The sequence below is a fragment of the Colius striatus genome, unplaced genomic scaffold (assembly GCF_028858725.1).
Source record: "Colius striatus isolate bColStr4 unplaced genomic scaffold, bColStr4.1.hap1 scaffold_40, whole genome shotgun sequence".
Lineage (NCBI taxonomy): Eukaryota > Metazoa > Chordata > Aves > Coliiformes > Coliidae > Colius > Colius striatus.
This window is the reverse complement of record NW_026908523.1, coordinates 1,742,706-1,765,729: the sequence shown is the minus strand read 5'-3', so window position 1 is coordinate 1,765,729 and position 23,024 is coordinate 1,742,706. Positions and strand designations below refer to the sequence as shown.

The window sequence follows — 23,024 nt, the reverse complement described above, 5'->3', positions numbered from 1 at the left end:
TCCCAGGTGTTCGTCCAACTTCCAAACTACCTGACTTTCCACTTACCTGGTCCATACTTCACCAGCTTGTCTATGAGGATGTTGTGGGAGAGTGCCAGAAGCCTTACTAACTACAACACCCATTGCTCTTCTTCCATCCACCACCCTCCACCACCCTATGATGTCAGGTAGTGGAAGCTGCCAAGTTGCTTCACCTCATTTTCTTTTCCATAAGCTCTTGCTGACTCGTCCCAGTCATGTTCCTGTCTGTCACTTGTCTGCAAACAGTTGGCAGAACTAATTTCTCCATCACCTTCCCAGGCACATGGGGAAGGCTGACTGACTACCTGGAGTCTCCTCATCATCCTTCTTTAGGATCCAAGTAACAGTTACTTTCTGCCAGTCCTCTGGAACCACAGTCCAGCTTCACCATCCTTCAAAGGTAACTGAAAGCAGGCTGGGAACGACATTGGCCAGCTCCTTCAGCACTCATGGCTGCATCTGTCCCGCCCCACAGAGTTGTTTCTATCCAATTTGCCTACATGTTCCCTAACACGATCCTCCGCCACTCAGAGTAAGTCTTTCGTGCCTCCAGTGTAGTATCTGCTCCCCTCAGTTTCACATGTTATTGGTGAATACCAGTCAACAGCAAGAGCTGAGGTCATTGATCCAAAGACACCCTTAGAGAGCCTAAGACTCTGCCCACTTCCTCACGCTGGGTGCAAGTTCTTTATCTCCCAGCAAGATCTTTCCCTCACTGGTCTCTCTGACCCTCAGGCACAACCTCACCCAGCCTGTTGCCCATCCCATTGAGGAGCTCCGGGCACTCAGGCAGCTGCTTCAAGCTCATCTCAAGCAGCAGGTGCACAGAGAGAATCCCCCACATGTTGTTCCTGAAAAGCTCCTTGAGTACAGGCATCTGTTGCAGATAAGTGGAATGCAACTCGCTCAAAAGAGAGAGGGAGCAGTACCGAAGCAAAATAATAACCTGACAGAGTGCAACACGTTTGATGGGATATAACAAAGTTGGGCAGTGGTTTGACAAGGTTCAGGAAGTTTGATGTCAAGCCTCACTTGATAAATTCCTGCACGGAAGAAACTTAGAAAGGTAGAATGATTCACACAGAAACAGATTCACGTGGGGACACAAAGAGTAAGGAAGACCCTCCCAGTGAGTCACAAGGTTCAGAGCGGACCCCCTTGCTTTCTAAACTCTTTACCCGGCCAAGGTGTGGATCCAATCCAATCTGCATCAATCTTAGTCTCAGACCTGAAACACAGTTTATTCCTAACAGAGTTCTCTGAACAGTGTTTATACCTCTATTGAGCAGCTACATGGATTAGCAGTGTTTCATTAGTTAATTCAGCATGCTATCAGTCCCTCACCCAGGATCTGTCGCAGGGAAAGAATCTCTCTGCCTTGGGGAAGGAAGGGTCTTTTAGTCTCAGGTAAGGAATCCCTAACGTTAACTGGCAGCCCTTGCTCAAGGGGAGAGTCACGTGCTGTGCAGCCCAGCTGCAGTTGGGGAGTGCTCAAACTGAGCCCATCCTGAGGGTGATATTTATGGAGTGCAGTAGTTGGCTGCTAGTCAATAGTATAGACAAGAGATGTCTTTGTTTTAGCTCAGGAATCTTGTTCTGTCCTTTGGTTGTTTTGCCTTATTGGATTTGAAAGAGACTTTCCAGAATATCTTTCCAAGGCACCTTCACTCCGTGCCATGAGCCCAGGGCTCCCCAGCACACAGGCTCACCTCACATGTGAGGCCTGCTGCTTCTTAGTCAGCCTGGACCCAAGGACGGTTTGGAGTCACATGTATCCACCACAGCCAGGCAACCAAGGAACCCTGTGCCCACTTCTTCTGTACCTTCCACCACTCACGTTACAACCCGAGATCTTCTGGACACCTACCACATCCAGATGTGCTGTGATGTCATACAGCTTGCTGCAAAGCCCAGATGTGCTGTTGTGTTCCACAGCCCCGTTGCAGTGCGCACATGAGCTGTGATGTCACACAGCACTGTAGCAGTTCCTATCTGTGCTGTGATGTGACACAGGAATTCTGCAATGCCCACATGTGCTGTGATGTCACACAGCCCCATGGAAGTGCCCAGGTGGGCTGTCATGTCACAGAGCCCCGTTACAAAACCCAGATGTGATGTGATGACAAACATCCCTGTTGCACTTCCCAGATGTGCTGTGATGTCACACAACACTATTACAGTGCCCAAATGTTCTGTGATATCACAGACCATTGCTGCAGTGCCTAGATATTATGTTGTGTCACAGACCCCTACTGCAGTTCCCACATGTGCTGTGATGTCTCACAGCCCACATGCATTGCCCACATGTGCTGTAATGTCACACAGCACTGTTTCAGTGTCCAGTTGTGATGTGATGTTCTAGAGCACTCTTGCAGTGCCCAGATGAGCTGTTCTGTCACAAAGCACTTTTATAGTGCCCAGATGTGCTTTGCTGTCACAGAGACCTGCTACAATGCCCAAATGTGCCGGGATGTTACACAGTCCTGTTTCAGTGCCCAGATATGTTGTGATGTCACACAGTCCAACTGCAAAGCTACATATGCTGTGATGTCACATAGTCCTTTTGCATGTTTGAGATGTGATGTCACAGAGAACTGTGGAAGTGCTCAGAAGTGCTGTGATGTCACAGAGCATTAAGTGGCCAGAAGAGATGTGTTCTCACAGGAACTGTTGCAGTTGCCATATGAGCTGTGATGTCACAGAGAACTGTTGCAATGCCCAGATGTGCTGTGATGTCATCCAGCCCTGTTGCAATGCTCAAATGTGGTGTTTTGTCACACAACGCTGTTGCAGGTACCAGATGTGATGCCACACAGCCGCATCGCATGGCCTAGTTGTGCTGTAATATCACTGAGCATTAAGTGTCCAGTTGTGATGTGATGTCAAGAGTTGTGTCATTGCAGTTGCCGTATGAACTGTGATGTCACAGAGCACTGTAGCAGTGCCCAGATGTGCTCTGATGTCACAGACCACTTTAGGAGTGCCCAGAATTGCTGTGATGTGACACAATCCCATTGTAGTTCCCAGATGTACTAGATGTCATAGAGCACTGTTACAGTGCTGTGTGACATCACAGCACATCTAGGTGCTGAAACAGTTCTCTGTGACATCACAGCTCATATGGCCACTGAAACCGTGCTCTGTGACATCACAGAACATTTGGGAACTGCAACAGTTCTCTGTGACATCAGAACCCATCTGGGAACTGCATCTGGTTTGTGTGACATTGGAGCACACCTGGGCACTGTAACAGTTCTCTGTGACATCATAGCACATCTGGGAACTGCAATGATAGAACTCTTGACATCACATCACATCTGGCTTTTGTAACAGGGCTCTGTGACAGCACAGCCCACTGAGCGCTTCAACGGAGCTGTGTGATATCACAGCACATGTGGGCATTGCAGCCCCATTGCAGTGCCCAGAGGTGCTGTGATGCCACAGAGCATCGTTTCAGTGCCCAGATGTTATGTGACGTTACAGAGCACTGCTACAGTGTCCAGTCATCCTGTGATGTCACAGGGCACTATTGCAGTGTCCAGATGTGCTGAGATGTCACACAGCCCTGCTGCAAAGCCCGGATGTGCTGTTGTGTCACAGAGCATTGTTGCAGTGTCCAGGTGTGATGTGATGTCACAGAATTGTTGCAGTTGCCATATGAGCTGTGAAGTCACAGAGCACTGTTGCAGTGCCCAGAAGAGCTGATCTGTCCCAGAGTTCAGCTGCAAAGCGCAAATGTGCTGGGAGGTCACGCAGGCCTGTTACAGTGCCCAGATGTGCTGTGATGTCATAGAGCTCTGATGCAGTGTCTAGACGTGCTATTTATCAGAGCAGTGATTGAGAGCCCAGATTTGCAGTAATTTCACAGAGCACTGGAGCAGTGCCCTGATTTGCTGTGATTTGACACAGCCCCCCTGCAATGCCCACATGTACTGCTATGTCACACAGCCCTGTTGCAGAGCCTAGATGTGCTGTGAGGTCGCAGGGTCCCCTTGCAACACTCAGATGTACTGTGATGTCACAGAGAAATGCTGCAGTGCCCAAATGTGTTTTGAATTCACACAGCCCTGTTGCAGTGCCCAGATGTGCTGTGGGGTCAGACAGGTATGTTGCAGATCCCAGAGGTGCTGTGGTACCACAGAGCCCCGTTTAAAAATGCCCAGATGTTATGCGATATTACAGAGCACTGCTACAGTGTCGAGACATCCTATGATGTCACAGAGCACTATTGCAGGGTCCAGATGTGCTGTGATGTCATACAGCTTGCTGCAAAGCCCAGATGTGCTGTTGTGTTCCACAGCCCCGTTGCAGTGCACACATGAGCTGTGATGTCACACAGCACTGTAGCAGTTCCCATCTGTGCTGTGATGTGTCACAGGACTTCTGCAATGCCCACATGTGCTGTGATGTCACACAGCCCCATGGAAGTGCCCAGGTGGGCTGTCATGTCACAGAGCCTCGTTACAAAACCCAGATGTGATGTGATGACAAACATCCCTGTTGCTGCGCCCAGATGTGCTGTGATGTCTAACAGCCTGGATACAGTTTCCAGATGTGCTGTGATGTCACAGAGCACAGTTTCAGTGGCCATATGAGCTGTAACGTCACAGAAGACTGTTGCAGTAACTAGAAGTGCTGTGATGTCACAGAACAATGCAACATCACAACACATCTGGGAACTGCAACAGGGTTGTTTGTCATCACATCACATCTGGGTTTTGCAACGGGCCTCTGTGACATCAAAGCCCACCTGGGCGCTTTAACGGGGCTGTGTGACACAACAGCACATGTGGGCATTGCAGAAGTCCTGTGACACATCACAGCACATCTGAGAACTGCTACTGTGCTCTTTGCCATCACAGCTCATGTTCGCACTGCAACAGGGCTGTGTAACACCACACCACATCTGGGCACTGCATCAGGGCTCTGTGACATTCCAGCATATCAGGGAACTGTTGTGTGACATCACAACACACATCAGACTCAATGGTCTTAAAGGTCTTTTCCAGCTGCAATGATTCCATAGGTCTATGAGCTGTTGCACAGCTGTGGAACTGAGGTGCTGAGGGACAGGGGTTGGTGATGGGCTCGGCAGGGTGAGGCTGGTGACTGGACTTGATGATCTTAAAGATCTTTTCCAACCCAAATGAATCTTTGATTCAATGATTCTATGTCAGGATGCAAATGTCTGTGTCAGCACCAGATCTGGCCCAAACCCCCAAGGGATTTTAATCAGAACAAAGAGGAGGCACAGCCTGAACACAGGACACTGAAGGCAGAGGAAATGGCTGGCAAGGGCCGAGGGCTCCCTGGAGCTCAGGGCTCTCCCAGCCGCACAGCTCCCTCCTCCCTCCCAGCTGCTCCCAGCCCCGCGGCAGTGACGGGCTCTCCTGGCCCGGGGATGGGCCACCCTTGTGCCCTGAGCTGCAGTGTCACGGCCTCGCTGTCCTCAGGGGGATGTGCCAGGGACACCTCTTGGGCATCGTCGTAGCTCCAGCTCTCTGGGCACAGGCACTGGGCATCTCCCTCAGCTCCAGGGGCCCCGGCACTGCTCTGGGAGCACAGCTTTGTCTCTGCAAAGCAGCAAGGCAGGCTGTAGCACATTTGGACATCTCCTTCCTTCCTTCTCCTCACCACTTCAGAGATGCTGAGCCCCCCTCCACCCGCCCTGTCCCTCATCCTCATCCCCATCCCCTCACCTCCAGGTGCGTCCCTGGGCCCTGCTCCCTCCTCTGCTGCCCTGGGCACTTCCCAGCCTCTGCGCCCAGACACAAGGTCCTCCCCAGGGTCAGAAACCTCCCTGGCATCATCATAGCCATCTGCTGGGCCACCTCTGGGCAGGACAGGGACATCTGGAAGCAGAAAGGAGCTGAGGTTGGTGAGAAGATGCATCGTGCAGAGAAGAGGACGGGAGGAAGCACAGGGACACGGGGCTCAGACACTGGTGGCTGCAGCGGCACAGGAGATCCCCATCTGCTCCCCAGCTCTGATGGTGGCACTCAGGGGCACCACTGTCCATCCCGAGTCTGCAGCGATGAGACATCAACCCCTTCCTGCCCCCATTACCTCGTGCTGACCCCAGACCATCTTCCTCCTCGCTGTCCATGTGATGGAGCTGCAGTTTGGTCAGTGACCCCTCCGAATAGGAGCCTGGAGAGGGGACCCACAAAGCCAGGGCTGAGTGGGGAGGAGGGCCCAGGACTGACCCTCTGGCCTGGGACAAACCCAGCTGGGGTGGGCAGAGCTGATGGGGAGGAAGCTTCTGTCCTGGGCCAGGACCTCTCTGCTCTCCCCACATTGCTGCAGGGACCTTGGGCCTGGGGGCTGCAGGGAGTCAGCTGCAGCTGGGGACCAGGGGACAGAGCCCCCAGGGATGGACCCAGACCCACCTGATGGGCTGAATCTCGCCTGCTCCTCCCACACAGGGCTGTAACCGATCTCCTGGTACACCGCCTCAGGGAAGGGCTCCAGGGCTGTCTGGGAGCCTGTGGATAGAGGCCGCTCTGGCTCAGGGACAGGCAGCTCCCACCTTCCCTCCCCTCTGCAGCTGCCCCCTCTCTGCCCCACGGATCCACAGCACAGCCCCTGCTCTGCCACGGGGAGCTGAGGGCTGGGCAGAGGAGCAGCCTGGGGCCTGACACCACGGGGATGGACCCTGCTGCCCTGCATTCCTCCTGTGCCCATCTGCCCCAGCCCAGCTCTGGCCACTTCTGGCCCCATCCCCAACTCCCCCGTGTCGGGACTCTCTTCCCCTGGCTGCTGCTGGCCCATCATCAGGCAGTCAGTGGCACAGCAGCAGCACACGCCTGTGCCCCCAGCTCTGCCTGTGCTGACACACACACCCCACAACGCCCTGGTCCTGCCAAGAGGCACCTTCCCGTGGCAGCGTGGGGCAGGACCCACCTCTGCGCTCAGCCCTGGCGCTGAGCACTCTCCAGGCCAGGAGGGCCAGCAGCAGGCAGACAAGGGCTCCCAGGATCATGCACATGATGACGGGCAACGAGACGCTTCTGCTGCTGGTCGGGCGGCCCCGAGTGGGATCTGCACAGGCAGCCACACACAGAGGGAAGCACCAGGCCACGGAGCAGTGGGGGGCTGGAGCACCCAGCCCTGACCCCCATCATACCGTGGGCAACTCACAGCCCTCCCCACCCCCGGCACCCATAACCCGCTGCCTCCTCTTGGGAGTTCCACCCCCAGTGAGGATCCCCTTCTCTCTGGCTGGGTCACAGCCTGGCCTCGAGGTCACTCGTTGCTGATGGGAAGGACACGTCACCTGCTCCAGGGGTCGGTGCTGCTGTCCTGGGCGCAGCTGCAGAGGAGGAGAAGGAGAGATGAGCTGAGAGGGGGGTACGTGGGTACCAGGAGCCTCCACCCTTACCTGGCCTGTGTGTGCAGACACCCCTGGCGCAGCCCCCCTGAACCACCTCTTCCACAGGGCTGCTCAGGGGGCTGCAACAGAGCCCAGGGCCCTGCTCTGGGCCTTAGCCAGGGCAGCACCAGCAGCCTGGGAGTTCAGAGACTCATTGGATAGTGGGGGTTGAAACGGATTTCCAGAGCTCATCCAGCTGACATCCTGCTACAGCAGGTTCCCCTCCCTCAGGGGGCAGAGGAACATGTCCAGGTGGGCTTGGAGAAGGAGCCTCCACACCCTCCTTGGGCAGCCTGGGCCAGGGTTCCCTCACATTAATAGTGTAAGAGTTTCTCTTTGTGTTTCAGTGGAGCTTTTTGTTTTGCAGCTTTTGTCCATTACCCCTTGTCCTGTGACTGGACATTGCAGAAAAAATGTCACCCCATCCCCCTGACACCCACCCTTTAGGTACTTGTCAGTGTTAATGAGATCTCCCCAAAGCCTCCTGCAGGCTAAACAGCCCCAGGCCCCACAGCCTTTCCTCATAAGGAAGAGATTCCAGTCCCCAGATCATCTTGCTGGCCCTGCACTCGCCTCTCTCCAGCAGTTCCCTGTCCCTCTGCAGCTGGGGTGCCCAGAACTGGACACAGGACTCCAGATGACGCCCCACCAGATATGGCAGAGCAGAGGGGGAGTAGAACCTCTCTCGACCTGCTGCCCACCCTCTTCCTGATGCCCTCAGGATACCATTGGCCTTCTTGCCCACGAGGGCACGTTGCTGGCTCATGTTCAGTTTATCAACCAGGACTCCAAGGTCCAGTAGTGCCCCTGGGGCTGCAGAGCCTGGCCGGGCAGCAGCTGGAGGACATCCAGCCCCACAGAAGCTGCTGCCCACATGGGACCAGGCTGCCAGGCTCTGCAGGAACAGCCTCGCTCTCCAGAGCTCTGAGGGCAGGATGGGACCTGCCCCAGCTCCATGCAGTGCCCGGGCAGAGCTGCAGCCCTGCACTCACCCACGCAGCGCACGGCCGCGTCCTCCTTGTGCCGGCAGAGCCCGCGGTCCCTGGGCCAGGCCCAGCAGTGCTGCAGAGCCGCCTCTGTGCCCCGACACTCCCACTCCACCTTCTCCAGCCAGATGGGGCCTGTGCCCTCCCCAAAGGCAGCCTCGGGCAGGGCAGCCACGGCGGGCCCACAGCCCAGCTGCCTGCAGGCCACCTCGGCATCCCGCACGTCCCACGTGTCGTCGCACACCGTCCCCCAGGAGCCGCGGTGCCACAGCTCCACCCGGCCCGAGCAGCCGTCCTCTCCTCCCACGGCGCGGATCCTCTCCCTGTCTGCAGGAGGCACAGAGCTGCTGGGGCAGCGGGACGGTGGGCACAGCCCTGCCAGGCCAGAGGGGCAGCAGAGGAGCAGCTCCCTACCTGTGCAGCTCGTGGCGTTGGGGCACGCGGAGCCCGGGGTTGGGGTCATTTTGGGCCGTGTCCCTGCAGAAGGAGATCAGAGAATCATGAAGTCATGGAATCATTTGGGTAGGAAAAGCCCCTGAGGCTGCTGGAGTCCCAGCCCTCCCCTCACCCTGCCCATCCCACCACTGACCCACGGCCCTCAGCACCTCAGCTTTGGGATCCCTCCAGAGACGGGGACACCCCACCTCCCTGGGCAGCCTGGCACAGGGGCTGACAAGCCTCTCAGGGAAAAAGTTCTGCCTCAGCTCCAATCTCAACCTCCCCTGGGACAACTTGAGTCCCTTTCCTCTTGTCCTGTCATTCGTTAATGGAGAGAAGAGACCGACCCTAACATCACTCCAATCTCCTGGCAGGGTTTTGCACAGACTACTCCTGTCTCATCTCAGCCTCCTCTTCTCCAGGCTCAACTCCCCGATTCCCTCAGCCCCTCCCCAGCACCCTTGTGCTTCAGCCCCTTCCCCAGCTCCGCTGCCCAGCTCTGGCCACGCTGCAGCCCCTCAGTGTCCCTCTGGCAGTGAGTGAGGGGCCCAGCACTGAACACATCCCTTGAGCTGCAGCCTCACCAGAGCCCAGCACAGGGGACAATCCCTGCCCTGCTCCTGCTGCCACCCCAGTGCTGATCCCAGCCAGCAGGGAGGAATTGCTGGGTGGATGCTGGTGCCCGTGCAGCTCAGAATTACCACGGCAGGTGATGTGGGTCACATCTCGCAGCTCGTCGCACGACCGCGGTTCCAGGGATCGGAGGGACACAGCCAGAAGGAGCCGTGTCTCTCCTCACACTCCACACGGTCCAGCCAGGCGGGGCCAGACACTCTGCCCCGTGGCCCTTGTATCTCCAGGGTCCCTTTCTTCCCGCAGCCCAGCTCCTTGCACGCCAGTGACACCGTTTTGGGGGTCATGGAGTTGGAGCAAACGCTGCCCCACGTCCCGTTGTAGAAAACCTGCAGGCGCCCAGAGCAGCCGTCGCTGCTCTCCAGCCTCAGGGCCGTGAACTCTGGCAGGGGAGAGAGACGAGTCCCTGAGGGCCGCACACCGCTGCCCTTGCCGCCCACCCCCAGGCACAGCTGAGCTCCCCAGGGACCCCGGCGGCCCCGGGGCTGCCCGTGCCTGGCTGTGTGCAGGAGGTGGCGGCGCAGGAGCTCAGCGGCAGCCCGGGTCAGCGCTGGCCGTGCCCGGCTCTCCTGCTGGCCCGGCCTCCCTGAGCACCAGCCTCCCGCCACAGCTCCCGCCACACACCTGAGCAGACGGCTCCGGCGTCCTCTTTGTGCCCGCAGTCGTTCCGCCCCCAGGGCCCGGCCGGGCAGTCCCAGAGAGCGGCTTCGGCCCCGGAGCAGTTGACGCCGTCCAGCCAGATGTGCCCGGAGCCCTCCCCAAAGGCGGCAGAGCCCGGGGCCCGCACGGCCCCTCCGCAGCCCAGCTGCCGGCACACGACGGCGGCATCGGGCAGGTCCCGGCCGTCGTCGCAGACGCTGCCCCAGCTGCCCTGGGAGTATATCTCCACTCTCCCGGCGCAGCGCCCGGGCCCGTTCGCCAGCCGCACGCGCCGGCTCCCTGCGGCGGGGACGGAGCCCAGATGGCGGCGGGGGCCGGCTGCCCGCCCACCCTGTGCCCCGGGGGGCCCGTGGGGACACTCACCCTGGCAAACCACCCCCACGTCCTCCACGATCCCCGCTGCCGGCCAGGAGACGTTGCAGAGGCTCAGCTGTGCCTCGTGCCCCTGGCACCGCACCCCTCGCAGCCCCACGGGGCCCGGCCCTCGCTCGGCCTTGGGCGGCTTGTAGGCCGTCTCTGCCTCTCCGCACCGCAGCTGCCGACACGCCACATGGGCCTCCGCCACGGCCCACTGCTCAGACAGGACTCTGCCCCACGTCCCGCGCTGGAAGATCTCCACTCGCCCGGCGCACCGGCTCCCTCCCCCCACCAGCCGCAGGGACCCGGAGCCAGCGGGGCCTGGGGAGTCGTGGAATCACCGATCATGGACTCACACAACCCTTTGGGCTGACGGGAAAAGCCCCTGAAGCTGCTGCAGCCCCAGCCCTGCCCTCACCCTGCCCAGCCCAGCACTGACCCACGGCCCTCAGCACCTCAGCCCCACGGCTTTGGGATCCCTTCAGGGCTGGGCTCAGGTTTCTCTAGAGCAGGTTGAGATCGGAGCTGAGGTGCTGGGTCAGTGGTGGGTTTGGCAGGGTGAGGGCAGGGCTGGGACTCCAGCACCTTCAGATGCCTTTTCCAACCTAAACCTTTGGTTCTCTGCTGGAGATGGGCCCTGGAAGCCAGTGTCCCTGGCAGGGAGCAGAGCTGAGGAGTCTGCCCCAGCAGAAAGCACAGGTTTGAGGCTGGTGCTCACCAGAAGCCCCAGCCTGGCTCTGTGGCTCACCCTCTGCTCTGCTGCTGCTGCTGGGGGCAGCCAGGCAGCCCCGTGGGACTGAGATCATGCCTGGGGCTATTTCTGTGTTGCTGGGACAGGGCTGTCTGCAGCCAGAGGGGTGGAATGAGCCCCACAGCCCTGTCTGGCACCCAGCACCCCAGGGGGACATCAAAAGAGCCTGAGCCTGGAGGTGGCCCTTGGGGCTGCCCTGGGGGGCAGGGACAATGTCTCTCTGCAGCCCTCAGGGCTTCTGCAGGGGCAAGTGCAGCCTGGGCCTGCCCCAGGTCCCCTGCCTTGGGCTGCTGTCATGCCAGGAGACAAAGGAGCCAATCCAGGGTTTGCCAGCCCTCACCTGAGCAGACGACAGCAGCAGCATCCTCATGGGAGCACGGGGAGGCCCCCAGCACGGTCACTGGGCACTGTCCCAGGTGGGCTTCAGTCCCACTGCAGCGGAACGAGTCTCTCCAGACGGGGCCCGTTCCTCTCCCAAAACTCCCTCCTCTGGGAAGGGACACGGCAAAGCCACAGCCCAGGCGGCCACAGAGGACGTGGGCGTCAGAGAGGTGCCAGCGGGAGGCACAGAGGCTGCCCCAGGTCCCCTGCACGTGCAGCTCCACCCTCCCCTCGCACGCCGTGCTGCCGTTCACCAGCCTGAACCCTGCAAGCACAGAGACAGAGAACAATGGAAGGGATTGGACTTGTGCTCTGGCTCCTTCAGGAGCTGGGGAGAGGTCAAATGGAGGAGAGCTGCCATCCTCCTCCTCCACCTCTTCCCGCATCATTGTGGGGCTGCAGACCCCACATCAGCCCCTCTGTCCTCAGGCCCAGCACGGTCCCTGCCCCGCTGCCCTGTCCCCAGCACATCCCTGGTGTTTTACACCCCAGTGACAGTCCTTACGTGTGCAGTTGAGCCAAGTAGCAGCTCTGGGGGTGCAGAGCTGGTCGCAGGAGGGGCCTCTGGGGCAAAACTGGAGGAAGGGTTCATTCCCTGCACACTGCAGCTCTCTGTCCCACATGGCACCGGCGCTGGCTCCATCACGAGCTGCCCCTTGGATGTTCAGGGCTGCCCCACACTGCAGCTCCCTGCAGACCACAGCAGCAGCTCTGGCACCAAAGGCTGAGGCACAGACACTTTTCCACTTCTCCCCATCATGGATCTCCACGTGTCCTGAGCAGTCGTTGTCCCCTCCGACCAGCCGGACAAACCCTGGAGCAGACAAAGCCCCCTGTGAGTTCCCAGAGCCTGCTGGCAGTTACCTCATCTCCCACCTCATCTCCAAGGAGGCCACAAAGTGCCCCACAAGCCCCCAGCAGTTCCCAGTGGGTGCTGATGGCACAAACACACCAGGAGCGGCCCTGGGCTGAGCAGCTCCCAGGGTAAGGACGGGCACTGAGGACAGTGCAAGTGCTGGCACAGCTCCTGTGGCACAGGGCAGCTGGGGCTGGGGTAGGCAGGAAAGGTGCAGCAACAGGTCACCCCAACTGCATGGGATGTGTCTCTGTGGGCTGCAGCTCAGGGGTGACCCTGGCAGAGGAATAAGGTGCCAATAAAGTCCCTTGTTATCTCCTGCCATTCCCCAGGGATGTGGGTGGCTGCATGAGATGCTGTGGGTGCCTCTGGCATGGTGGGAGCTGGTCCGTGGCCATGCCAGAGCGGTCCTGGCTGAGTGGGAGGAGGAAGATGGGAACTGAGACACAATGGGGCAGAGAGGAGGCAGGCCAGGCACCAACTTAGAGTGGGCTGAGCAACCTCAGGGCCCAGGTTTGTGGTGAGAACCCGGGCTGGGTTCCTATTGCCCTTTCTCAGGACTGGAGACACCAGCAACACCAGCTGCAGCTTGGCAATGTGACCAGCCAGCCTGGACCCTGCTCTCACACACACTCATTGCTCCTGGAGGGCACAGCCAGGTCCCTTTCTGGTCTCTTACCTGAACAGCTCACTCCAGCATCCTCATCGTGATCACAGTCGTGCTCACCCCATCCCCTGTGTGTACAGTTGGACAGGGCAGGCTCGGAGCCACGACATCGAACATCATCCAACCAAATGGGGCCATATCCTGGCCCAAAATCTTTATCCTCATAATCTTCATCCTCTTCAACAGCAGACCCACATCCCAGCTGCTTGCAAACCACTGCAGCATCTTTCAAGTCCCATTCATCATCACACACAGTGCCCCACTGTCCCTCGTGTTCCACCTCCACTCTCCCAGCGCAGCGGCTGCCGCCATCCACCAGCCTCAACTCTGTAGCCCCTGAAACGCCAACACGGGGCTGGTCAGGAGAGCACCGAGCTCCAGACTACAGCTCTGGGGTCCCCCCTGCCCAGGCCAGAGGTAAAGGCACCTGAGGGACAGCCCTCCCCATCCTGGGCTGTCCCTGGGGCAGTCTGGGGGTCTCTTTTCTCCCCAGCTCTGCAAAGGGCTGAGGCTGCCCAGCAGCAGACCTGCTGTACCATTCACAGCCCCACAGCCTGCAGCACATCCCCACTAATTCAACCACCCCTTTCCCATGTCCCCTCTCTCCTCCCCAGCACAGCAACCCCCGTATGGCCCCGGGCCCCAGCCCCACACCTCCCTCTCCCACCCACACAGGCACAGCATCCACTCCCTTGAGCACCTTCTGCCCCTTGTCCCAGCGGCACCCGTGAAGAAACCGAATTGCCAGAGGTATCCCGATGAGCACGCTGGTGCCCACTGGCCCTGGGCTGTGGGACAAGGGAGCCAGCACTTACCCCTGCACAGCTGCAGCCCGAGGAGCAGCCACAGCACCCGAGGCCACAGGAGTCCCTGCGTGCCCATCCTGAGCCTCCTGCCCCGCGGGCACAGCCCTGCTGCTCCCCACTCCCCGGCACGGCTCCCGCACCCTCGTGGGGCTGCTGCTGATGGGAGGGTGAGATCTCTGAGAGATGCCAACGCAGCTGCAGGAGCCAATCCAAGCAGCAGCACCTTTTGAGATGAGATCAGGAGCTCTCTCCCCTCTGACACAGCTCAGCCCGCCAATGAGCTTCTCCAGTGCCCTTCATGCCCATATATGAGGGACACCACGGTCCCAATGCAGGTGCCACGGCTGCTGCCACGGGGCAGAGTTATGGGCCGAGGCAGGCGCAGAGGGGAAATGGGTCTCCAGGCCCTCAACTGGGAGCACTGGGAGCACTGGGAGCACTGAGCATCCCCAGGGCTACACTCATCAGAGAACCCACGAGGGCAGTGTCCTCCATCCCCGAGCTGTGGGGCTGCTCTGGCTCTGTGTCGGGGTGGAAAGGGAACAGCCCCTGCCCTGCTGCAGCCCCTGTGGGACAGCCCTGGGCTGGGGGCAGAGCTGCAGCCCCGGCCTGCAGGAACATCCCTCCTGGAGAGCCTCAGGACAGGGCCCCGGCAGGAGCCGCGCTGGGACACGTCCCCAGCCCGGCAGCAGGAGAGGCCCCAGCGTGTCCCCAACCGTCCCCGTGTCCCCCAGGGGCCGTTGTTCCCTGCAGGCAGATGCATCGGGAGCTGCAGCTGCAGCTGCACAAACCGCAGCCCCCGCGGCCTCGCAGCACTCGCTGCGCTTCCCCCACAGCGCCCGGCCAGGAAGCCTGAGGTTTCCTCCTGGCACCCAGCCCAGGCACAGCCCCGCGGGGCCCCGACACACCCCCAGCCCCACTGCTCCTGCCGGGGCTGCTCCTTCGGCCTCGCAGAGACGCCAATCACAGCTCCTGGCCCCTGGGATGGCCTCGCTGCACATGGATGCTCCACACTCAGCCCCACGGCCATGGGGGGCACTGCAGGGATGTCACCTCACACCCACATACAGGCACCCCATGCGGGGACAGAGGGACCCTCAGTGAGCTCCCTGATGGCACCAAACTGGGAGCACTGGCTGATTCCCCAGAGGCTGTGCTGCCAGTCAGTGAGAGCTGGACAGGCTGAGAGTTGGGCAGAGAGGAACTTGCTGAGGGTCACCAGGAGTAAGGGCAGAGTCCCCAGCTCGAGAGACAGGGAAGGGCTGGAGAGAGGCAACACAGGGCTACTGAGATGCTGAGGGGATGGAACATGTGTGTGAGGAGGAAAGGCTGCGGGCCCTGGGGCTGTTTAGGAAAGAGGAGACTGCAGGGGGTTCTCATTAATACTGACAAATATGTCAGTGGTGGGTGTCAGGGGGCTGGGGCAGCACTTTTGTTCTGTTGTATCCAGTGACAGGACAAGGGCTGATGGAAAGAAGCTGCAACACAAAATGTCCCATTGAAACATGAGCAAAAGCTATTTCCCTGCTGAGGTGAGGGAGCCCTGGCCCGGGCTGCCCAGGGAGGCTGCGGAGGCTCCTTCTCGGCAGGTTTCCAAGCCCAGCTGGACACGCTCCTGTGTGACCTGATCTAGGTGGGACCCGCCTGAGATGGGGGTTGGGCTGGATGAGCTTTAGGGGTCGCTTCCAACTGCCACCGTTCTGTGACTCTTTTTAGTGACGGCCCTTCCAGCCGCCACCCTCGGGCGATTCTTACGCCTGTGCCCAGAGGTGATGATGCTGCGGGGCGGGAGCGGGAGCAGCGGCAGCCGCGGGACAGGCGCCGCTTCCCCGCGGCCGCCCCGCGGACTCCATTTCCCGTCAGCGCCCGCGCCTCGCTGTCGCGCAAAGCCGCCGGCGGCAGCCGCGGTGCCTGCCGGGAGTCGTAGTCCCAGCGTGCCCCGCGCGGAGCTCGCGCCGCCGCTCGCGCTGCCGGGGGTCTCTCAGCGCGGGGGCGGCGCCGGCGGCTGCTCCCGGGGGTCCCGGCGGAGGCGGCTCCGGCCGTGTCGGGCGAGGAGGAGGCGGCCGAGCTCCCCACGGCTGAGCGCCGGGCGGCGAGCGAGCGCAGGATGGGGGGCGCGTGGCCGGCGGTGAGCGCGGGCCGCGGGCGGGCCGGGGGGCGGCGGGAGGGCGGCGGGGAGGGGGCTCCGCGGCGGGCCGGGGGTGTCCGGTGAGGCGGGGCCGGGCGGAGGCGGCGGCGGGCCCGGGGCGGGCGGCGAGGCCCCGGGAGCCCGAGAGCCGCCCGCGGGCGCCGGTGGGGGGGAGGCGGCCGAACGCGGCTCCGCGGCGGCTCCTCGGGCCCCGGCGGCGGCGCGGAGCGGGGCGGGGGGAGGCGGGGCCGCGCCGTCCCTCCGTGCCGCGGGGGAAAGCGGGAGCGGGGCCCGGGCCCGGCGGGGGCTGCCGCCCGCGGCCCGCCCCGGCACTGCCCCGCTCCGCTCTTCTGTTCGGGGTTTGACCCGCTCCCGCTTCCCCGCCGCCGCCTCCCGCTGCAGCCGGGCAGCCGCGGCGGAGCGGGACGAGCCCCGGGCAGCCGGGAACGACCGGGCTGGGCCCCGTTCTGCGGCGGGGAGTCCCGGGGGAGGCGGCCCCGGCGCTGGCAGCGGCCTGGGACACGCTTCGATCACCGCACTTTGTGTCCCGCTCTTCCCCCACCCCGCGTTATTTCCTTCGTGCTGTTGTGTTTAAACGCTGCTTGATGCGGTCTCATGGCGGGGGAGGGGGAGGGAAGGGAAGGGAAGTTCAGCCCCAGAGAGGGGAGACAACAGCTCAAAGGGCTCCTGGAGCCCCCCTGGAATCGCATCGGTAGTGCCGGGTCCCTCTCTCCAGCAGCTGACTTGAGCATTGCTGCTGAAGCCACCTCTCTGGAGGGGACGGTGGCTGCAGCTCAGGAGGGAGCCACGGGGCTGTGGGGCGGCTGCCTTTGGCCAGGGTTCTTTTTGGGACGGGAGGTTGCAACTTTGGCTCAGTCTCTCTGCTGCTGCTTCTCCCTCACGGGTGTGTGAGCACGTTTGGGAGAAGCAAACACAGAGCTGTGGTGAACAGTTGGTTGCCCCACAGGTTCTCATCTGAGTCAGGTGTTTTAAAGTGATATAAAGGGCTTTGAATTCCCTACAGGAAGCCCCATGAGGGCCATCAGTGGGAGGGGGCTCTTGGTCAGTGCTGTCTGCTCCTTGGGTTCATGTGGTGGGCACAGCTCTTTGCTCCTCTTCCCACTGGGTGTGGTTGAACGTGTCCTGCCCTCACCTCTGTGTGTCCCTCTGAACTCCATCCATTGGGGTTTTATCTGTACTTGCAAGTCTAATCCTCCCTTGTGAATGCTTGTGGCAGGCAGGAAGGTGACAAAAGGAGTTGTGTTGGTGATTTGTTGGGTAGGTGCAAGGCTTTGGGCTCTCACTGGGTGTTGTCAGCACCCTCCTACTCAGAGCCATCCCCTTCCCCTAAACCACACACCATCAGTCACAGAAACAGCCCCCAGCAGAGGCACTTCCCAAACCAGCCTCTTGCAAAAACCAAGGTGCTCACAGAAAGAGGAGAAGCCAGGAGGGTTTGGAAACATTTAGGGGTAAACTTTGTGAGTCCCTGTGCAGTGTTCCAGCTGGAGCTGTGAAAACCTTCTCCAAGCCTCATTCCAGTGGGGTGTCTGACTGTCCCCAGCGCCTTTCTCTTGATGAGCTGAGTTGAAAGCCTTGTCCTCTTTTAGGAGACAGCCAGATCCTGCAGGTTGCTGGTTGTTGACGTGCTCTGTGTTTGTGTTTCAGGGGCCCTGTGGGCAGTGGTGGAAGCGGCCAGCGCCGGCGCCTCGGTTCTCTGCCTGTGTGAGAAGGGAGATGCCAAGGTCATGGAAGAGACAGGCAAGATGTCCAAGAAGGAAAAAGAAATGAAAACAGGTGAGACCCATCCCCAAAGAGATTGTTTCCTTTTCATCCACTGTTGTGTTTCTGTCTCCCGTTGGGCAGCTGGTGTGAATGGGCAAGGGCACAGAGAGCAGGGCTGTGGCTGGTGTAAGAAATGCTTCATTCTTCCCAGAAAGGCCAGTTTTAACCCAAGTCCTGCTGCTGAAGCGTCACTAATGAGCTTCCCAGCTGGATGCATTCAGTCATCCAGGATGGGCAAGAAGGCCAAGGGCATCCTGGCCTGGATCAGGAACAGTGTTGTCAGCAGGAGCAAGGAGCTGATCGTTGCCCTGGGCTCGGCTTTGGTGAGGCTGCACCTCCAATACTGTGCTCAGCTCAGGGTCTCTCTCTACAAGAAGGACATGGAGGTGCTGGAGAGGATCCAGAAGCAGCTACCAAGCCAGGAAAGGATTTGGAACACGTCTCATGAGGAAGGGCTGGGGGGACTGGGGCTGTTTAGCCTGGAGAAAAGAAGGCTCAGGGGAGACCTTCTCACTCTCTACATCTACCTGAAAGGAAGCTGCAGTGAGGTGGGGGTCAGTCTATTCTCCCTGATAACAAGCAATAGAAGAAGAGGAAACAGCCTCAAGTTGTGCCAGGGGAGGTTCAGGCTGGATGTGAGGAGGAATTTCTTTGCTGACAGGGTTGTCAGGCCTTGGAACAGCTGCCCAGGGAGCTGCTGGAGTCACCGTCCCTGTAGGGGTTTCACAGCCGGGTGGGTGTTGCACGGAGGGCAATGGGCTGGTGGGTGATGGGGCTGGGACAGAGGCTGCACTCCAAGAGCTGAAAGGTCTCTCCCAGCTGAAATGATGCTGTGACTGTGTGATGCCTGTGAAGTGATGTGTCTGTGTTGGGCTGTGCGGGGCTCTGCAGGGAAGGCCCCGTCCAGCCGTGACTGTGGCAACTGGAGGCAGGGCCTGGCTGCCCCCCACAGAGTCACAGAATGATGGGGCTTGTCAGGAACCTTTAGAGATCTTTCAGCCCAACCCCCTGCTAAGGCAGGTTCTGCTTGGTCAGGGACACAGGAACGTGTGCAGGTGGGTTTGGAAACCTGCCGAGAAGGAGCCTCCACACCCTCCCTGGGCAGCCTGGGCCAGGGCTCCCTCACATTAACAGGGAAATATGTTCCTTATGTTTAAATGGAAGCTCCTCCTAAAGCCCACAGGGGATACTTGCAGCAGCTTTTCACAGAAGCCAGTGTTTGCCCATGGGATAGAAAGCAGGGGAATCTGGGGCACTTGTGGCAGGTTCTCTCCCTTCCCTGCCCCTCTGGCCATGTGGCAGGATGGAGCTCAACCCAGACGGCACTGCTGGGAAGCTGGAGCACGGCCTGGGCAGCAGCTTCCTTGACGAGCAGCTCTTGAAGAAGAACTCCTACCCCTGGAGTGCCCCAACCAGCTGGCCCAGACCTCAGTCTCGCCACTGCTGGGGCTTTTGCTGTGTGTTTGTTTCCCTTCCAGGCTTCACTCCCCTGCTGTGTCTTCCTTTTCCTCACTGCCCTCTTTTCCGCCTGGTTCTGTGTTCTTCCATCCCCTCTGTGGGTTCAAGTCTGTTTCTGGTTTTAATAAAGATGTATTTTGTAGCTAATGAGACCGTCTGTAATTCAACGAGTATCAGAGAATCACGGCATGGTGGGGTTGGAAGGGACCTGTAGAGATCATCCAGCCCAACTCCCCTGCAGAAGCAGGTCCCACCTAGATCAGGTCACACGGGAACAGTGTCCAGGTGGGTCTTGAAGAGCTCCAAGGAAGGAGCCTCCACACCCTCCCTGTGCAGCCTGGGCCAGGGCTCCCTCTCCAGCAGGTCACCCCCAGCCTGTCCTGGTGCAGGGGGTTGTTCCTCCCCAGCTACAGGACTCTGCCCTTGTCCCTGTTGAACCTCAGGAGGTTCCTCTCTGCCCAACTCTCCAGCTGATTGAGATCCTGCTGCATGGCAGCACAGCCTCTGGGGAATCAGCCAGTGCTCCCAGTTTGGTGCCAGCAGGGAACTTGCTGAGGGTCCCTCTGTCCCCTCATCCAGGTGGTTGATGAAGATGTTGAACAAGACTGGCCCCAGAACCCACCCCTGTGGAACTCCACTGGCCACAGGCCTCCAACTCGACTCTGCCATTGATCACCACTCTGGCGGATCACCACTCCTCCCCCAGCTCTTGTGACCAGCCTCAAGATTTTTGGGCTTTTTTCTATCACCTGGTTGGTACTGATGCAGTTCAAGGGTGACATGGGCCAATAGCCTCTTGTCATCTGGAGTCTGGATCGTGTCAGGGATGATGCCACCAAAGAACTTACACACAAACACGCTCGCTCTGTGAAACGGGGGGAGCAGAGTGTGAGGAGAGCACAGCCTGGGCACGAGGAGCAGCCCCCTGCCAGCCTGGCACACAACCTGTTGATGAAGTTGCCCAAGTTGTTGAGCAGCTGCAGGTTGTTGTTGAGCAGGAGGTGTTTCCAGAGCTTCCCCTGTACCTGCCAAGGCCAGGGCCAGTCAGCTCTGGGCTGGACCCGCTGCTGCCCAAGGCCTGGCCAGTGAGTGATGGAGGTAAGGCCTCTGTGATGAACGGACTGGAGAAGGGGAAGAAGATGCTGTAGCAGAAGGGAGTGAGAAAGTGGGAACAACATGTCAGGGGTGCCTGTATGTGGGTGTGAGGTGACATCCCTGCAGTGCCCCCCATGGCCGTGGGGCTGAGTGTGGAGCATCCATGTGCAGCGAGGCCGTCCCAGGGGCCAGGAGCTGCGATTGGCGTCTCTGCGAGGCCGAAGGAGCAGCCCCGGCAGGAGCAGTGGGGCTGGGGGTGTGTCGGGGCCCGTGGGGCTGTGCCTGGGCTGGGTGCCAGGAGGAAACCTCAGGCTTCCTGGCCGGGCGCTGTGGGGGAAGCGCAGCGAGTGCTGCGAGGCCGCGGGGGCTGCGGTTTGTGCAGCTGCAGCTCCCGATGCATCTGCCTGCAGGGAACAACGGCCCCTGGGGGACACGGGGACGGTTGGGGACACGCTGGGGCCTGTCCTGCTGCCGGGCTGGGGACGTGTCCCAGCGCGGCTCCTGCCGGGGCCCTGTCCTGAGGCTCTCCAGGAGGGATGTTCCTGCAGGCCGGGGCTGCAGCTCTGCCCCCAGCCCAGGGCTGTCCCACAGGGGCTGCAGCAGGGCAGGGGCTGTTCCCTTTCCACCCCGACACAGAGCCAGAGCAGCCCCACAGCTCGGGGCTGGAGGACACTGCCCTCGTGGGTTCTCTGATGAGTGTAGCCCTGGGGATGCTCAGTGCTCCCAGTGCTCCCAGTTGAGGGCCTGGAGACCCATTTCCCCTCTGCGCCTGCCTCGGCCCATAACTCTGCCTCAACTCAGAGTTGAGGCTGGTGGATGACGCCAGCCGCTGCGCTGGGAGAGTGGAGGTGGAACACGAGGGACAGTGGGGCACTGTGTGTGGTGTCATCTGGAACTTGAAAGATGCAGCAGTGGTTTGCAAGCAGCTGGGATGTGGGTCTGCTGTTCAAGCTTTTCGGCACGGAAATTTCGGTCCAGGATCTGGCCCCATTTGGTTGATTGATATTCAGTGTCGTGGCTCCGAGCCTGCCCTGTCCAATGTACACACAGCGGATGGGGTGAGAACAACTGTGTTCACAGCATGGACGCTGGGGTGAGCTGTTCAGGTAAGAGGCCAGAAAGGGACCTGGCTGTGCCCTCCAGGAGCAATGAGTGTGTGTGAGAGCAGGGTCCAGGCTGGCTGGTCACATTGCCAAGCTGCAGCTGGTGTTGCTGGTGTCTCCAGTCCTGAGAAAGGGCAATAGGAACCCAGCCCGGGTTCTCACCACAAACCTGGGCCCTGAGGTTGCTCAGCCCACTCTCAGTCGGTGCCTGCCCTGTCTCCTCCCTGCCCCATTGTGTCTCAGTTCCCATCTTCCTCCTCCCACTAAGCCAGGAGCAGTCTGGCATTGCCACGGGCCAGGTCCCACCATGCCAGAGGCACCCACAGCCCTGGGGAACGGCAGCAAAAATGACTGGCCACTTCACCTTTCCATGCTTATGATCAGCACCATTTCTAATAAGGAACTGCACTTATTTCTGCTGACACTGTTTACAATGAAAGCTGCTTGTTTGGTTTTTAACAGGCAGAGATTTCTGGCGTGCACCCACCCATGCAGGAAAGAAGATTTTGTGGAAGATGAGCTGACTACCACAGGAGATTCCAGAACACTGGAGCCTCCATGGATCAATTTACCTCAAGATGATTTCCCTCCAGAACAAGTCTCAGGTAAACTGAAAAGAAGACAACTTCTGCTGTCTTGTTGTCCTGCTTCAGTCATTCGGCATCTCATCTCACAGCCACCTGCAAAGAGCAGGTCCCACCACAGCATCTGTCTACAGATGAACTCCAGAGCCAGAATGGCAACATGTGCTGCAATCTGATACCACACTGTTTCTGTCACATCATGATGCAAGCCCATGTGCCAGGTCTTTATCATAGTGCAACAAAAAGGTAAATCAGACAACACTGAAGAGCTTCTGATCTTCCATCATCTTCATTTGTAACCTGGCCCTTTCGCCCACAGACACATAAAAAACTCCTCTCATCTTTAATGTTTCTCTAAACCTTAACATCAACAATGTCTTCAACACTAGAGTTTGCGTCCTTCACAAAAAATGGGGATATGAAAATATTCTGCTCTCAATACAGACTTCTCCTCCACTTCTTACAGTGTGATGTCAACACTCCTAAGGTTACAGCTGAGATTTGAAGCTTGGAAAAGCATAATTCTCGTAGAGAATTGGTAGTAGGTTGTTGGGTTGTTTTTAAAGGGAATGATGATGATTCTATGAAAGAATGTCATAATCTGAGTAAAAGCACAGTCCTTGATAGATTGAAAGTCATTTATGTCCATGTTGAATGAGCTCTACTTAGGATACGCATTTTTATGAGGGATACAAACTAATTAATTTCATTGACAGTGAACTTTTCTGGTGTCTCTAAGGGAAGATGGTATTGATGTGTTTCACAGGTATAAAGCCCAATATGCCTCACATGGAATATTAGCCCCAAGCTTTGAAACCAGAACCAAGACAGAAAAGCTCTATGAATGCAGTTCTGTCAAGACTGTGATGCACTCCTTTTGCTTTGCTGTTGGGGTTTGTGTTTTGCTCCTAAGGACCACTGTAACAATCTCAAAACCTTCAGC

At 59.2% G+C, this 23,024-nt stretch overlaps 2 protein-coding genes and 1 long non-coding RNA gene across 3 annotated transcripts; 1 reads left to right on the top strand and 2 right to left on the bottom strand.

Moving 5' to 3' along the window:
• Positions 1–5,270: 5,270 nt before the first annotated feature.
• Positions 5,271–7,070, bottom strand: LOC133629384 (antigen WC1.1-like). Its single transcript, XM_062020044.1, has 4 exons — positions 6,925–7,070; positions 6,411–6,506; positions 5,721–5,873; positions 5,271–5,594 (listed from the first exon to the last, which is right to left on the bottom strand). Exons 1-4 carry the CDS (start codon positions 7,007–7,009, stop codon positions 5,338–5,340), a joined length of 591 nt encoding a protein of 196 aa, XP_061876028.1. The 5' UTR covers positions 7,010–7,070; the 3' UTR covers positions 5,271–5,337.
• Positions 7,071–7,247: 177 nt separating this feature from the next.
• LOC133629360 (scavenger receptor cysteine-rich type 1 protein M130-like) lies at positions 7,248–14,958 on the bottom strand. Its single transcript, XM_062020016.1, is given in 12 exon segments — positions 7,248–7,333; positions 8,386–8,706; positions 8,794–8,856; positions 9,519–9,569; positions 9,572–9,832; positions 10,075–10,389; positions 10,474–10,788; positions 11,559–11,864; positions 12,105–12,413; positions 13,135–13,458; positions 13,777–13,910; positions 14,849–14,958. Coding segments are annotated over 12 exon segments (2,595 nt in total).
• A 920-nt stretch (positions 14,959–15,878) lies between these two features.
• On the top strand, positions 15,879–19,446 carry LOC133629394 (uncharacterized). Its single transcript, XR_009821017.1, has 2 exons — positions 15,879–16,056; positions 17,725–19,446. It is a non-coding gene; the product is annotated as an uncharacterized LOC133629394 (long non-coding RNA).
• The last annotated feature ends 3,578 nt before the right edge of the window (positions 19,447–23,024 follow it).